Genomic DNA, 15,702 nt, shown 5'->3' with positions numbered 1-15,702 from the left:
ATACCCACTAATCAAAACATGAGTGCGATATCCGCTACATCTTTTCTTCAATCAATCAGCCTTTTCTAGTAAATGCATACACAATTTTTGTGAGATGAACGTCGGTGTGTAGTGGCTCAAAGCATCTATTCCAATGTAGTGAATGTGATGGAGAGAAGATGTAAGAAAATGCATGAGAAAAATGTGCGTGGAATAAAACAGCACCAGGCTTACTGAAGAATTAATAGAACCACGTAAAAGTAGATAACACTAAAGAATTTTTTGTGAATGAGTGCAAATTCTGCACAGCAAGTTCGTTTATGAGAAACATTTTTTTACCATATCACAGAAAACAGAGCATTTCATAATGGTCATTTAAACCCGCTGGTGCCACTGTGCCTAGCAATTTGATCCAATATGTTTCTCTGCGTGCTAGGGCTATGTGAATATCAGTTCCTGATTGTGGAATGATGTGTTCTAGTACAGTGAAGCGAAGTTGTGGTACTGAATGTGATGCTTGCAACCAATGAGCAGCTAGTGGTGATGTTGTGTTGCGATTGCGAATTCGACTTTTATGCTCAACTATTCTGGTCTTTATCTTCCGGCTGGTTCTCCCAACATAAACCAAGCTGCAGGGACATTTGATAGCATATATCACCTGATCTGTATTACAATCCGATGTGTGACGTAATTTCAGCTGTTTGCCCGTTTGTGGATGTGTGAACACATCTCCCAACATTCCGTTGCCGCATTGTCCACAGTTGTGGCATTTGCTCATGCCTTTGTGTTTGTCTGTATGTTTGTCTTTCGGTTTTAGCAACTCCCTTAAGTTCCTTGGTCTTGTGTGGGCAAAAAGAGGAGGACCATGAAATAGATGTTTGAAATCCGATTCTTGGTCTACGATGTCCCATCTGCTTCTTATGATCTTTTTAATTTGTGTTGCTTCAATGGTCGGCTCTTTTTTGTGACTTCAACAGTTTGTCCCTTGATTCAGATGAGATGCGTGTAAACGCTTTCTCTAATGTCTCTGGGGGATACCCCCTTTCCATAAATCTAAGACCTTGAGCTTGAATCTCCTGATCACAGGTAATTTTGTCTAAAGTTATTCTCTTGAATCTCATGAATTGTGATAGAGGAAGATGTTGTTTCAATGTCATGGGATGCGCACTTGTAAAATGTATCATCGGTTTTGGTGATTTCTATGTCCAAAAAGTGAATTCTTTCTCTCTGTATATCATAGGTAAATTGAATTCTTGGGTTTTGTGCGTTAAGGTGAGCAATACATTCTTCCAATTGTAGTTGAGAACCTCTCCAAATGACTAAAATGTCATCTATGTATCTGAAAAAGGCTGCTGTGAGGTCTTGATCTGTAACTAAACTTTCCTCTGAGGAATTGGGATTAGTGTTCGGTTTTCTAAAGAATCGTTGTTGGACATCGTTTTCACCCTCCATCTTTTGAGATATTTCGTCCTTGAGTTTGTTAATATCAGAAGCCAGTTCAGCCAATATGGATGAATATCTGAAAAGATGGAGGGTGAAGACTGGCATAAAGTATTGGAGGACATAAATCATCATTTAGACAAACATGAAAGGAAAATTTGCAAATTTCGAAGGGATACCATCGACTACAAGTTAGATGAGGAGTATTCTCGGGCAGAAAACTATGTTACAGATCAAGACTTTCCTGTACAACGCCCTAAACCAACAACAGCACATGCACAAAAAGAAACCGCCTCTGAAAAACTTGCCACAACATCCACGTCACAGTCTTTTTTAGCGGAGGGCCCAGCTCCCAAAGTACCACCCGACAAGAACACTGTCGCCCAAGAAGTCGCACCAGAAGAGGAAAAGCAGCAGCAAAAAAAAACAGAGGGCAGACCAGCAAGAAATGTGAAGAAATAGGATCCTTGGTAATGAATATCTCAAGGAGACAATTAAATACAGAAGAAATACGTGTCTTAGATAAAGGCACCTCTTTTGTGCCTACGTACTCACCCAACGATTTAGAGACGGAGGTCTCTTTATTTAAATTCACACGCAAATTGCGACTTAAATGGTTTTTTCCACTTTAGCATCCAGTGAAGAGACGGGTGAGGCATCAAGAAAGTTTCGTCCCAAAAGCCGATTCATATCACCTATTACGCACAAATCTCTAGATATTTTTGAGCATTTAGTCAAGAAGGACTTACAAAAGGTCAAGTAAAATAGAAAAACAAGTTCTAACTTGACTCGTAAGGAATTACACATCTTAAATTCACTACGACAAGATGAATCCATTATATTTCAACCAGCGGATAAAGGAGGAGCCTTGGTGGTCCTAGACAGAGATTTCTACGAACAGAATGTTGATCAACATGTTGCTGATCCAGACACTTACATTCCACTGGAGACAGATCCGACTAGAGACTTAATCACCGCACTAAGGAACACAGTGGCAATAGCAGTTGAGAATGGAATCCTCAATGACAAAACTGGAAAATTTCTCATCAATGAGACACCCAAAATCCCACGGATCTACATGATCCCAAAAATGCACAAAGACAGTCAACGACCACCTTTTAAACCCATTGTGGCCGGGTGCAACTCTATTCATGAAGCAGTGGGATATTATCTAGACCATTTTCTACAACCCTTGGTGCAAACATGGACTACTTATGTGAAAGATACTACCGACTGTCTACTGAAATTGGAAAATATACGAGCAGTTTTTCTTAAAGATGTCCTTCTATGCAATATTGATGTTACCGCTCTTTACACTTCTATAGCCCACGAGGAGGGCATAAAGGCAGTCGAATGCAGACTATTGAATTCTGACTTGAGTACAGAGCATTCCATTTTTTTACTGGAACTCTTACATTTTGCACTATTTCACAGTTATTTTGTTTGGAAGGATCAGTTTTATTTACAGCGCACGGGTACATCCATGGGCTTTTCCGGAGCCCCGTCCTATGCAAACACCTTCATGGCCTTTTTTGAACACAAACATATTCTGACAAATCCCACCTGGCAGTCATACCCAGCAGCCTTTTTCAGATGCATAGATGACATTTTAGTCATTTGGAGAGGTTCTCAACTACAATTGGAAGAATGTAATGCTCAACTTAATGCACAAAACCCAAGAATTCAATTTACCTATGATATACAGAGAGAAAGAATTCACTTTTTGGACATAGAAATCACCAAAACCGATGCGGGATTAACTACTTCCATTTATCGAAAACCACGGACGTAATTAATGCCCTACATTTTACAAGTGCGCATCCCATGACATTGGAACAACATCTTCCTCTATCACAATTCATGAGAATCAAGAGAATAACTTCAGACAACATTACCTGTGATCAGGAGATTCAAGCTCAATGTCTTAGATTCATGGAAAGGGGGTATCCCCCAGAGACATTAGAGAACGCAGTTACACGCATCTCATCTGAATCAAGGGACGAACTGTTGAAGTCACAAAAAAGAGCAGACCAGAAACATGAAGTGTTCGTATTGAAGCACTCCATTGAAGCAACACAAATTAAAAAGATCATAAGAAGCAGATGGGACATCGTAGACCAAGAATCGGATTTCAAAGACCTATTTCATGGTCCTCCTCTTTTTGCCCACACAAGACCAAGGAACTTAAGGGAGTTGCTAAAACCGAAAGACAAACATACAGACAAACACAAAGGCATTCGTAAATGCCACAACTGTGGACAATGCGGCAACGTAATGTTGGGAGATGTGTTCACACATCCACAAACGGGCAAACAGCTGAAATTACGTCACACATCAGATTGTAATACAGATCAAGTGATATATGCTATCAAATGTCCCTGCGGCTTGGTTTATGTTGGGAGAACCAGCCGGAAGATAAAGACCAGAATAGTTGAGCATAAAAGTCGAATTCGCAATCGCAACACAACATCACCACTAGCTGCTCATTGGTTGCAAGCATCACATTCAATACCACAACTTCGCTTCACTGTACTAGAACACATCATTCCACAATCAGGAACTGATATTCACATAGCCCTAGCACGCAGAGAAACATATTGGATCAAATTGCTAGGCACAGTGGCACCGGCGGGTTTAAATGACCATTATGAAATGCTCTGTTGTCTGTGATACGGTAAAAAAATGATTCTCATAAACGAACTTGCTGTACAGAATTTGCACTCATTCACAAAAAATGATTTCGTGTTATCTACTGTCACGTGGTTCTATTAAGTCTTCAGTAAGCCTGGTGCTGTTTTATGCCACACACATTTTTCTCATGCATTTACTTACATATTCTCTCCATCACATTCACCACATTGGAATAGATGCTTTGAGCCACTACACACCGGCGTTCATCTCTCAAAAATTGTGTATGAATTTACTAGAAAAGGCTGATTGATTGAAGAAAAGATGTAGCGGATATCGCACTCATGTTTTGATTAGTGGGTATTCATCACAGACTCTACCGTGCTCATATGGACGGCATACTACGTGTGAACAATTAAGTTTTAGTGGAGGCATGCAAAAAAATTCTAAAAAATTATATAACTTGATTACCGGCAGCATATGCCGATAATGATACCGTTAGTATACACAACGGACGATTTGGGCGTTTAGGTGATTCAGTCCGACATATGATGATCAGTATTGTCATTTTACCTTAGCTTATTTCAGGAAGAATCGGGTCTAGAACCCAAAAAGTCTGAATCCTATGAAGTATCACTGCGCCTTTAAAAACGCAAAGCATGCAGGGATAGCTTGTAGCTGATCCCGGCACGTAAACACCCACAGACTTCACCGGCACGATAGAACTTTATCATTCGGGTAAATATCTTTTAGCGCTTTTATTCGTGTGACTAGAACGGAATGGTTCTTCTTTGAAGTTTCCTCATCGCGCATTTTATTTTACGTTTAGTTCATAAGCTGGACAGATAACATTTGGAGTTTCACTTCGAGCTCAGCCAGCGTGCACCGACAGCGGTAAGCGGCATTTCATAGTTCTTTTGATCCCTGACGGGCCATAAGCATTATGATCGAATGTTTTTTTATGCACTTTCAGCGTACACACATGTAAAAGAGTTCAGTATACAAATCAACATGGTGCCATTCCATCGCCCATAGTCATTTAGTTGACACACATTTTAGAATTGACTCTTTATCCGCCGAGATCGGTAAGAACTGAACTATCACCATTTGCACTTTTTTTTAAAGGCATCAAACACGGAAGCTCATTTCACTTCGAGGCAATAGCACTAAGGGTTGTGAGCTTTGGGCTCTTGCTGGCAGCTTTGGTTTCTAGGTACTCGAGACCTTTCACATGTTGACACACACTAGTCGCACTTTCCCAGTTCCTCTTCTGTTTTTCTCTCTTCTTCTCTACAATTTTTAATGAGTGCAAATTCTAATATTCACTTCTGTTTTGAATTGCATGCTCCAGTATGATTTTTTGACCATGCATCGACATGTTACGAGTTGACAAATATAGTTAATTGTGTTGTAGGTTTCCTGTGGACGACATTTTTGAATACACTGTCGGACTGAGAATACAATTGATATATCCCCTGAAGAAGGGTTCATGTGTTGGAACCCGAAATGCATTGGGATTTTCCTTTGGTTTTGATATTCATTTCATTTTTGTAACTGTATTCTATAATTTTTTGACATTGTTTACAAATGTTTACTCCAAAATGCATTCAATGACAATATAATGTAAAGTGTCATGTATTCGTTTAGTTACTATCGCACAATATAATGTGTATTATGTTTTCAATACAAATGTTTACATAAAAAGACGTAAGCCTTCTGAGCTTTGTTGGAGTGAATCATATTAATTTGGATAATATTTGGTTTGAGACGCTCATGTGTCGTCTTTTCAGCTGTGCACCGTTTTCAGGCTGTGGTGATCCAAAGTCTTCTTTCTAATTTGTACACAGAGTGACAGGGGTCTGATCACTCTTATCACATCGGTAGCACGCATACAAGTACTAGTTTAGGTTAACTAGAACTATAATTGGTTTACACTGAGAAGGAAAGGTGTACAGTTACACTTACTCTTTTTGCATTACTCTTTTTTGCATAATTATGTCTTCGCCATGTGGGCACTCCCTGAAAAATTTAGATGGCCAGTCTTTTTCAGCTAGAAGAATGTCATACATAACCCTTAGAGAGCTTCTCCCAAAAGAGTGCTCTTATTTTCCTAGTTATTTCCCCCTCTATCCGGTGCATACTTTATATAACTTATGGGGTACACTAACCCTAGTATCGGCAGTTTAAACTTGAATGTACTCATTCAAGTCCACTGTCTCCAGATGATCCTTCAGGATCCTGCGAGCTATGGTATCTTCTGCTGTGATGTCCAGCATTGTCTGGGCCCAATCCCCGTTCTTGAGTTGTGTCCTCAAGATCCTCGGCATGTCTGATTTTTAGACTTGCTACCTTTTTTTGGGTGAATTGAGTTTTCTTGTTTTTCTGAACATGTTGATCGTCTTTGGACTTCACGCGTTCTTCCTTCTGTTCTGATCGTCCTCTTCTTTCGGATTTCTGTATGGAAGTCTGAAAGGTACGAAAGGAACGTGTATCAGTATCTTTATATCTTATCAGGTTTTCTCAAATTATCCCTATTTCTGAGGTTATACCTCTTTTCAGAGGACTCCTTTTGAGGTGACCTACCTCCGGACTGAGAACGCTTCTCTTTAGGAAGTGTCTGTTTGGTGTTTTCCCACTTCTTTTTAGGAGTAGTGAGAGAGTTTTTCAGGATTTTCTGTTAGTTCGGGTTTTACTGGTTTCCCACCCAAACTATCTCTACCTAGTTCTTCATAGGATTTTTCAATAATTCTTGCTAATTCATAAGGTTGCTCAGTTACATCAAGTTCTTTTAGTTTTTGGCAGATTGCCATGGATGCTGCTTCAACTTTAATATTAGCTAATATTATAGCTGAGACCTGTCTGAAATCCTTCATTAATTTCATACCTAAATTCAAAGCAGGCTCTGCCCCGTATTCATTTTGAATCTGTTTCAGGACGTCTGGTATTAACGCCATGGACGGAACACCTTGTGTTTTTGTGTAGATTGCAGCAAAGACTGTACCCCAAGTGTCACAGTCCTCCAGGTGTGGTGCGATCCCTATTGGTAAACAGATTGTTAGAATCCTGTGTTTCTCATGAGGAGTACTATCGGGAAATACTGCCTCAATTTGAGTAATTTTATGAGCTAACCAGAATGGAATTTGTTCCCTTTTTGCGGGCAATTTACCAATGACTGATTGTATTGTCTGTGGTGTAATTTTGTTTGTGTTCCCCTGGTGAGGGGTCTGCTGTGGAATCCTTATAGCAGGGTGGACTGTTAAAGTCCGCATGACATATTGAACCAATTGTCTATGTATTTTAATTAATTGTTTTAGCTGAGCTAACAGTTCTACATCTGTCATTCTTTCAATGTCAGGATGTGGTGGCTGGCTAGTACCGGCCATGTTGCTCCTGGTCTACCTAGTGGACCTAGCCTGGTAATGTGATTTTGATGTTGTTGGGCGCCTTTAAGCCAGAGCTGATGCTCTTGGTAAGTTAGTGGAATTTCAATGTCCAAAAGGAACATATTCCGCTGGGGGTTCCTCTATCTTGTAGTAATGGAACAAATGTGTTGTTGGATTTGCTACTGGGAATATAATCCATTAATAGAATACCTCTGTCTGACGATATTCATGTGCCTCTATGACAAATATCGCCCTACCACCTCTTGCTGATAGGCTATATAGTGATCGTTTCCCTTAAATTTTCCGGGATGATTATTGCATCATCGTCGTCTTCATTAAACCCTGTAGTGTCAAAACCTGGTCGAGCTGCTGTTGCAGCTCCACCGGCTTAGTTTTCAGTCATTTTGTTGACTGAAAGTTTGCAGAGCAAGTTTCAAGGAAACAAAGATAAGGTGCACAATATTTTGGAACACTGTATCCTTCAACGTTGAACGAAACCAAAAACTAATACATAGGATATTTCGTCCTACTCGGTTATGGCAGATATTTTATCCTTTAACCCACTCCAAACGTCTATTGGAGTATTTTACGGGAAAAAGGGGTCTCTGTGAAAAGCACGACTGAGTTACTCTAGTATCTAGCATTAAATTAGTGCCTTACCAAACGTTGGGCGCCATGTAGTGTAGTTCCTATATTCCCAATAGGCTCTGCGCAATGGAATAATATATACTATAGAATTGACGTAGGACTAAGGTTGACTAGGTCTCTATCGAATATATTAAACTTAATTGCCAGTGCCAGCTAGCTCAGAGGTCATTAGGAACTTTCTTGAATAAACAAGAAGGGATTAGTTAGTTTCTGACAACCGCATAAACATGACAACTTTGTTTCCCCAAGATAAAACGTATCTTCAGAGTCGTGGAAACAATAGATAGATATTTCACTCAGTCAATCATGCATACTTTGTTTCACCAGAGGTGCAGAGAAATAGAGAGATAGGCGTTTTCAATAAAAGGTATTTATTGAACAGTCCTCTTTCTCATGCAGAAGAAATGAACTGCTGCCATCATAATACTGGCTGTAAAGTAGAATGCGTACAGCAAGAAGAGTATTATAAAATAATACTGTAAAAGCATGGTATGGTTTCTAAGCCATAAAATACATATATAAATAACAATGACTAAAAGTACTCAACTGGTGCTTCTAAAATACGCCTACCCCGATGTACCTAACCTAAGTCTAGTACGAGGGAAGAAGTAAGTGAGGTGTAGCATAATTTTAGTATTCTTTTGCCAAGAATCTATCCAAGATTTCACTTAGGGTCTAATCAGCTCCATACCTTGGTTTAGAACGAAGGAGGTCTGGTATCTCTCTGTCTTAGGACTCTATTTCCCAACACCCTGCAAGGGGAGCTTGGAAACACTGGAGCTGGATTTCTCGGCAAGAGAAAAGACAGCGTCTCTCTCAGTGCCTCTGCTGGAGGGTCAGCTTCCTTCGGCACTTGCAGCGAGCTGTGTCGGGCAAGTAGATAGTCGAACTGCTCCAAACCACTGTGTGTTTGCTAGGGCAAATGTGGGCATATTTATACCTTCAAGGTGCTGAGTTTGACGTAAAGTTGGACATAATAACGTCATCAAAGGCTTGCGGTTCTTTGAAAACTCCATGAGTTCTTGGACAAATCAATATTCGAGCAAGGGGAAGTCCCTGACTGCTGAAGGCGAGTTTTCCAAGAAATCGTTGTGGATTTTTGGAACTAGTGGAAGTAGCCATGCTGTATTTGGACTGCATGAGCTATGTCCAAATATGGTTAGGATTTCTATGCCTATATAAGGATGTGGTGATTTATACCTTTTATAGGGGCTTGAATCGGGAAAATTACACTAGGGTCCTAAAATGCTATACAACAGCGGGAACCATAAGTGAGTTGTAGACCAAGTGGGAGCCAGATTATGAGCAAGTTGGCGAGGTGGAAAACAGACAGGTAAAGTGCCTTCATACTTTCGATCCATTTGTTCTAATTTCAATCACTGTGAGCTGGAGATCAATATATTGCATAATAGAATTTACTCTCTAGTGATTAATGGTGGGAGGGTTGAATGATCATCTTCTTTCCGTTCTTTGACCAAGATGTTTTAATTGCTGTACACATGAGCAGTAAATGTATCTCTGTGATCAATATTTGAGGAAATCATCACTCTAGTGAGTGTATTTTTGGCCCTCAAACCAAAGAACTGCACTGATTTATTACAGTTCTTTTTGAGGAATCTTGGTTTCCCTTCTAGCCTTTTCCTGATGTTCCTGCATACAACCCTGTGTGGCAGCCACTACTATCATATTTATCATATCTCTGAGATTTCTCCTAGAGGAGGCACTTAGGCAAGTTCCACATTTTTGAATGCATCTAAGGGCAATAGTGAGTGATCATTGGCCCAGTGTGTGAGAAATTGGCTCTATATACACTGGACTAGAATGAAGTACAGTGTATATAGAGTCTACCAACCCCAGAGGTATAACAGAGGTTAAAGTCAGAACTGACCTTACTCTCCAAAGTGGTAGCTTGGCTGAGCAGTAAGTCAGTACCAGAGGATAGTGTAAAGCATTTGTTGTACACACTCAGTCAGCAAAAGGTTTCACACACTCAAGGACTGAACTCCAGGCCAATTGTTTTTATATCCACAGATATAGGTGTTTCATTTTGAGAACCAACAGTTCTAAAAGTATACTTTTCTTGTTATGAGTTCTCTCATGTAATTACTTTGCAAAGGAGCAATAAAGTTTGTGCGCACAATTAATACAGTATTGACAGTAAGCAACACAATCCTAAAACACGCTATAGCATTAAGCTCAATGGGTTTTCCACATGTAAGTACAGTTGATTACTGTATAGATTACTTTAGTAGTCCCAGGACTAGATCTGAGATTCAGTCCTGGGGTCTAAGCTGAAACCAGGTTAGCAAAAACATTTTAGTTACTGTAGTGAATTTTCATGAATATAAAGCGGCTTTAAAAGTTCACACTTAAAAACTTTTCAAAGGAAATCTGACAATGTTCTTCAATGGGAGAAAATTCAGGTTGCAGGTAAAGTACGATCGCGTTACTTTTGTAACCCAGCACTGGTCTCCTAGGGCCAGCACTGGGGTCTTAACTCAAAACAAGTAGGTAATTGCGTTTCAGTATTTTGTGTGATTTTTAAAGAATATTTCAAGTTTTCAAAAGTAGACAGTTAACACCATCGCTGCTGCAGCAATTCCCCTCCTGTGCTGCATGATCTCTATTCCCATTGTTCATGACGAGCTCAGCTCGTCATCAGCACAGCTCAACCGTGCCTCATGACGAGCTGAGCTCGTCATGAGCATCGAAGGGGTTAAAAGAAATTTCATAGAAAAGCAGACAATTGGTTCCTATGGAGAAAATACAGATTACTAGTAACCCCGCGAGGTATTACTGTTGCGGTTCAGTACTTGTCTCAAAGGTACAGCACTGGCTTCTCCGCTGATCACAGGTGAGTACTTCGGAATTCGGACTTTGGCTGATTTTATGTAAATATTTTCAGGTTTCAAAACTTTACACTTAGAACATTTTCGAGTCAAAATGAGTCAATGTTATCCAATAGCAGGTAAGTAAATTACCGGTTTCCAGGTGAGTATTTGGTTGGTGAAGTTAAGGTTCTGGGCAAAGTCTCAGGGGTTCCCCAGGGTCAGGTAAGTACAGTTAGTTCACTCCCAGCGGCACAGGGGCGGCCGGGTGCAGAGGTAGGTAGGCCCAATGATCTCCAATGAGGGAAGGGGGTCCTTCCGTGTGTGGCTGCTGGCTAGCAGGCCACGCGGCTGTGGGAGCTGGGCTTCTGGTCACTTGCTCAGGGCAAGGGGGAAGTAGGATAGGACACAGGGGTCACAGCCAGCGGCACTCGGGCGGCTGGGTGCAGGGTGCTTTTGAGCCGTCGGGCGCTCAATGTTATCCAATGGGAAAGGTCAAAAAGGAACAAAGGCTGCAGGTTCAGGGATGGAGACTCTCCAGGGGCGACCAGCACTTCGATAGGTAAGTTGGGATCTTGGAGCACAGGTAGGTACCCCAAAGGGCACCGCAGGAGGCTGTTGGGCGCCGGGTGCAGGGGTGTCTTTGGGTGTCGGAAAAGCTTACCCTCTTCTGGTCGCGGTTGGCGTGACCCCTGGTTCTAAGTCTGAAGGCGTCGGCTGGTTCGCCGAGGAAGGTCTTCGGGCACTGGACTTCGGGTCCCAGTCGCCGAGGGGACGTCCTCGTGGTCTTGGTTCGGGTTGGCCCGGCCCGGGCTCGGCTGGTGCAGAGTGGGCTGGTCCGGAGCTTCCTGGTAGGCACCAGGTGGGTTGTTGCAGCAGAGCCTCTGCTGATGGGAGTCCCAATCTTCAAGAGGGTCAAGGCAGGCAGGTCCTCTCGGTCCCACGGTTGCGGTCCGTGGGGTCGCCGGGTTGAGGCAGGAGCAGGTTCCAGGATCAATAGGCCGGTAGGGCTGGGGCCAAGTCAGCTGTTGTTGTCCTGTTAGCATCTGCACGGCGGGTCATCTTCTTGATCTTCTTTCTTTTTGGTATCAGGATCTGAGGAAGGAAGGTTCAGGGAGCCCCTAAATACTGAATTTAGGGGCGTTACAGGTAGGGCAAGGATAGGGACCAATGGGTCCCTGCCCTGTGGTGGGTACACCCCGTAGCCTGCTCCTCTCCTGTGGGAGGGGGGCAGGAGCCTAGCTGTGATAGAGCAGGGCTCCCCATCTTCAAGATGGCCGAGCCCGGGGTTGTGCTTCACCTCGTCTCCCCCACCTGAGGGGTGGGGTTGGCACAGGCTGGCACCTCCCCTTCCTGATGTAGTTTTTCCCTCCAGAGTGGGAGGCAGGACTGGTGGGGGCTGGTTGCTGGGTACAGCAAATGGTCTGGAGAAGCTCACCGAGGCGGTAGGCCTTTGAAGCTTCCCCCTGCCCATCCTGGGGGGAGGAGACATAGCACATCGCCCAAGATGTGCATTGTTGCAGGCCCAGGAGAGCGGGGGCTCTCCTACCCAGGGGTCCAGCAACATGTCTGTTGTGTGGCAGCCTCTGCAGCCACTCAGCCAGACGTAGATTGTAGATTATTTTTTCAGAGGGCTTCTCTAAGATGCCCTCTGGTGCATTTTACATTAAATCCCACACTGGCATCAGTGCTGGTTTAATGTGCTGAGAAGTTTGATACCAAACTTGTCAGTCTTCAGTGTAGCCAATATGGTGCTGTGGAGTTTGTAATGCCAACCTCCCAGCACCATATACTCTTATGGCATCACTGCACTTACAGTGCCCAGGAATGGCCCTGGGTACTGTAGGGGCACAGGGCTCATGCACCTGTGCCCACACCTCTGGCATAGGGCACCCAGCTAGAGGGGCGGCTGAAGTATGCCAGGGCAGTGGGTTCTGTGGGCATGGCACACAGGGATGTGTGCCATGTCGACTCTGGTTTTAGTTCTGTACTTAGGCACTCAGCCTGCAAAGGCAGTGTGTGGGTGCCAGGGTACAGGGCCCCTGAGGGTGGCACAATAAGTGCTGCAGCCCTCAGGGGTCTTCTCTGGTCACCATGCCCTGGGTACCTAGGGTACCAACTACTAGGGGCTGACAGGTGGCCATAGATGCCAATTGGGTTTTGTGTCAGTACAGTTTTAGGGGAGTAACACAGGCCCTGGGTACCTGGTTGGCAGAAGCCCAGGGCACACTCAGTCAAAGCACATCAGCAATTCAGAAAAAGTGGGGGCATACCAAGGCAAGAAAGATGGCACTTTCTCACACAGTGCGTCCCTCCATTCCAAACTGCATATCTGATCATAGCATACAGATTTCTTGCTCATTAGTATGTATAACCCATCATCTATTTTTACAGACGCCTCACTTCTGTTACATTTTAGGCCTTTTCCCCATTGTGTTTTAAAAAATATATATTTTAATTGTTTTATGCGTTTAACAAGTACATTAACATACACATCACACGATCCCCTGATTACCCCAGAGTCCGAACACTGCTGAATCACAGCAGAAAAGTCCATATCATCATCCTCTGTCTGCTCCGTCTCACTGATCCTCCCATTCTCTTGAATTCTTGTGTGTGGGCCACTGAATCAAATGATGTCTACCCTCCCAGCTAGTATTGGACAGTGCTGTCGCAAAAGTTTGTGATTCCTCGATATAGTATTCATTTTCATGTCACCCTTTGCGGTTTCCTTGATAGAGTATCATTTGAATTTGTTTCAGTATTGTTTTCAATCTCATGGAGAGTGTTGCAATCGTGTACGATTGCAACACTCTCCATGAGATTGAAAACAATACAGAAATAATTAATAGGGATGACCTTGTTACATCTAAGATCGACAAATTTCAATTGATACTATATCAAGGAAACTGCAAAGGGTCAAATGAAAATGAATACTATATCTAGGAATCACGAACCCTTGCAACAACACTTTTGAAAATCTGATAACTCTATTTAAATTTGTTATTGTGAAATTAACAATAATATACATCCCTAGAATTGTGTAAATATGTACAGAACATTTAACTTTACCTGTGTGCTGTCTGATCTCATGAAAATAATTGGAAATAGTCTGTCTTTAAAGAGTGGACTAAAATAATTTAAAAACTACAACTCCCAGAAGGCCACATCATTCACCAAGAGGGGAATGGTATATAAACAGGAAGATTAGTAGTGTCCTCCAACCGCGTGCAAGGCCCTGCGAGGCCAAAACGTGTCGGTTAGTCAGATTGGCTCGGTTTGAATAATAAAACTAAAGAGCGATATATGTAAGTGCATGTATTATGCAATTGCATTTCATAAAACCTTTTTAAAATGTTTTTAAATTCTTTTTTTAACTTGTGTTATGCAGTAATTGGACTGCAATAATAGTGCAGCCTGCCTATGTGACTATAACAACCAGCAGTCATCCATGTGATTGAACTTAAATGCCTTTTGAATAAGAACAAATCATGTTGGAGCATTTATCAGATTATGAAATCTCTGAACATCTGGAAAGTATGGCATTCATATTTAATTTGCATCTCACATTAACTGTGTGTTGCATGCTTTGACTTTATTCATTACATTCAAATGAATAGTTTTGTCGTAAGAATTTCCAATCAGAAATTAAATACACGAAAAATATTAAATTATTACCTCAAAGCTGTGCTTATAAGTGTTCCATTGATGGTTTGCTTTCATGTCAAGAATGTCCGTCGAACAACTGGAATCTGTGACTAATTTGCCCTCTAATTTCGTGTGAACATATTCATATTTTCTGCAGATCTGGTCCGTTTGAACTCAGCGCTGACCTGGAGGATTCAATGGAGTTTGTGGATCCCGGTGGTGCTGGAGATACGGATGAGAGTGGAGATGAGTACGTAAGCGACGAAGAAACGGACTTAGGAACTGACTGGGAGAATTTGCCAAGCCCCAGGTTCTGCGATATACCTTCTCAGCCTCAGGAAATGTTACAGAGCCAGAGTGCACAGCTGACACTACCCATTGCCAGCAGCAGTGCGGGTGGAATGATCTCTTCTGCTGCCGCCTCAGTAACATCTTGGTTCAAGGCTTACACTGGACACAATTGAACACTGTGAGAAAAAAAAGACTGATTCCTTCATCAAATCGCTGTAGTTGATTTTACTCTGAGTAGTGCCTGAATAAAGGTTAATTATACTATTCTGGAAGGAGGCTATTTTCTACTCCCGATATTTGTGAATACACGTTTGCAATTACAGGAAGATACACACCTGAATAGGAAGTGGATATTTATCAGCGGTCTTTCTACCTGAACTTGTCAGGGGAAAAATGGTGTTTGTGTGTTTCCGTATGCTGAAGAGAGCAGTGATTTACCTTCTCTGATCCGGTTTTTACTAGTTTTGCCTGACGTTTGAAAGATCCTTGGATTTAGTGGGTTTTAGAATTAAATTATTATTTTTTGTAACAAAGCCATGCTGTCAATTATTAGGCTCCTCCTGCCAAAAATATATCTGTGTATCCACCAGCAAAGTATATTAAGTGAAGTTTAAGTGAGTTGACAGAAAAACAGTTCCAAAATTATGCATTGCTTAAAAATGAAAGTAGGTCTAAATTACGAAAAATTCAGTTCTGTTTTTAAAATCAGTCTGTTGCTAATATCGAATACAATTATTTATTTAGCACAATTGTTCAAATGTTTAACTCTGAGATGCTCCAAATCTTCCTGATAGTGAAAAAATGTCAAAGCATTCTCAGTTTAACATCGAGCCTTAGATATATTTTATCATTCATAA

At 41.9% G+C, this 15,702-nt stretch overlaps 1 protein-coding gene across 1 annotated transcript in view; it reads left to right on the top strand.

Annotated features, from left to right (window-relative positions):
* The window catches only part of ATG14 (autophagy related 14), a 233,042-nt gene extending 217,925 nt beyond the window's left edge, over positions 1 to 15,117 (top strand). Inside the window, exon 10 of the mRNA XM_086937445.1 lies at positions 14,712 to 15,117. Coding sequence (XP_086793571.1) covers positions 14,712 to 15,018 — 307 coding nt within the window. The 3' untranslated portion in view covers positions 15,019 to 15,117. The remainder of the gene's footprint in view (positions 1 to 14,711) is intronic.
* The last annotated feature ends 585 nt before the right edge of the window (positions 15,118 to 15,702 follow it).

This window comes from Lissotriton vulgaris, chromosome 9 (assembly GCF_964263255.1).
Source record: "Lissotriton vulgaris chromosome 9, aLisVul1.2, whole genome shotgun sequence".
Lineage (NCBI taxonomy): Eukaryota > Metazoa > Chordata > Amphibia > Caudata > Salamandridae > Lissotriton > Lissotriton vulgaris.
This window is presented reverse-complemented; position numbering and strand designations above follow the sequence as displayed.